This window comes from Coenobita brevimanus, chromosome 70 (assembly GCF_032717465.1).
Source record: "Coenobita brevimanus isolate Jiangsu-jjx chromosome 70, ASM3271746v2, whole genome shotgun sequence".
NCBI lineage: Eukaryota > Metazoa > Arthropoda > Malacostraca > Decapoda > Coenobitidae > Coenobita > Coenobita brevimanus.
The window spans coordinates 15,873,877-15,875,581 of NC_137023.1; the positions used below are offsets into that span (position 1 = coordinate 15,873,877).

At 50.6% G+C, this 1,705-nt stretch overlaps 1 protein-coding gene across 1 annotated transcript; it reads right to left on the reverse strand.

Moving 5' to 3' along the window:
* Window positions 1-786: 786 nt before the first annotated feature.
* LOC145406395 (Y-box-binding protein 1-like) lies at window positions 787-1,224 on the reverse strand. Its single transcript, XM_080277558.1, has one exon. The coding sequence runs from the start codon at window positions 1,222-1,224 to the stop codon at window positions 787-789; it is 438 nt and encodes a 145-aa protein (XP_080133684.1).
* Between the last annotated feature and the right edge of the window lie 481 nt (window positions 1,225-1,705).

Consider the following 1,705-nt stretch of genomic DNA (forward strand, 5'->3'; position numbering starts at 1 on the left):
TTTTTTTTCTTGGGGCTTAATGGCCATCACCCTCAATGCGGGGTACTAGGCCAGCCAGGACTGATGGAAACAAGTTAAGCCACTCCCTCACTGCACAACACCATCGATCTAGGGGGCCAGCCGAGGCAGGAGCATATGGTAAAAGGCTCCAAGGTCAGCTAGACGCACCTCCTCCCCCCTGACAATCAGCACTGATCTTATGGCCTCACCCCAGTTGGCAACCCGGAGCAGGTCGTAAAGGGTGGAATATGTCGTTGCTTCGAACTGGCACGACTGGGTGCGAACGCTGAGAGCCAGGAGGTATCTATAGGAGGGCACGTCTAGCCGATCCTTAAGGTCGACAGTGGGAGGGCGAGATGGGGTGCCCTCCTCTGTCTGAGGAAGGGGGGACTCACTGACTTCCTCCTCGGCTGCAGAGTCGGCCGATGCTTCCTCGGCCATGGAGGCAGTGTCAGTTGAGTCCCGCTCCTCCTCAGACATTGCTGGCGGCTGGTACTTCCGCCGTGGTCGTAACGTTGGTCAGGTCCGGGGCTGGGTCGTTAACCTGAGAGGCCATGCTTTGGTTGAGGGAGGCCTCCAACCTAAGCCTCATCCTCGGAGTCTGGTGATGAGCAGCTGGTCGAGGCTGGCAAGCCCGATGCTCCCGTTGGCAAGGGACTGTATGCACATCGCAGACGAAGCACTCGGAGATGATCAGGTTAGGCAGCCCATCCTCCTTGGAGATCTTAAGAAGGAAAACATGCAAGGCCCCCTTATTACCTCCACAAAAAGCCTTCACCATTGTGATTACATCTCGATGATGGTGCTTACCTCCTCTGAACACTCCTGATCCCTGGGCTGGTGCCGTCGAACCGTGGGATGCTGCAGTGCATAGGCCGAGCCCTGCACGGTAGCTCCTCCCGGTCTGGTGACATCCTCAGCTTCAGAGCCCTTGGGCATTCTGAAGAGGGAAAACTCCACGGTCCCGCCATTGCCGAGGGAGTGCTGGAGATGCCGTGGATTTGGTTTAGCGATCACCTGACGGCGAACGAAAATATTAACGCCAGTGTCTTGGTGTTTGATAAAACCGTGTCCCATCCGAAAGTTAAACCACACCACGGCACCTCTGATCTTCGACTGGGCCATAGAAAGCCGAGGCCTGCTGTCTGCCCCCGTCAACGGGTCGTGAGCAGCAGCAGGGGAAGTTGGAGCAGAAGCAGGATTGGCACGTCTGCACTCGTCCATGGTTCGTCGCTCTCTTCCTCCCCCAAGAAGTTAAAATGTGAAAAAAAAAAAGAAAAAAAAGATATGGTAGTTGAAGAAGTGAAGTGACGAATAGCAGAAGTGAATGGAAAAGTGGACGATTATGGAACTTATTATCATTATTATTGTTATTATTATTATTATTATTAGTATTAGTATTAGTATTATAGCTGTCGAAAGAATTATCTCAGTTCCATAGATATTATGAAGCATATTTTGTAAGAGTGTGTGTGTTGAGGGGGGGGGGGGATTTGGGGATCTTTAGGCTTGTAAGATGAAGCGAAGAAATTCGAATGGGGCTGATAATTCTTTTTGCTGCTTCTTTTTCCACACCTTTTTTCCCGATCCCTCCTTCCTGAAGAAACATTGAGAAATTTGCATTGGTTGTTGATGATAATGTTATTTAGCCACAGAATTCTTCGATCCATTAAATCAGTACAAAACAATAACACACTATAACTTT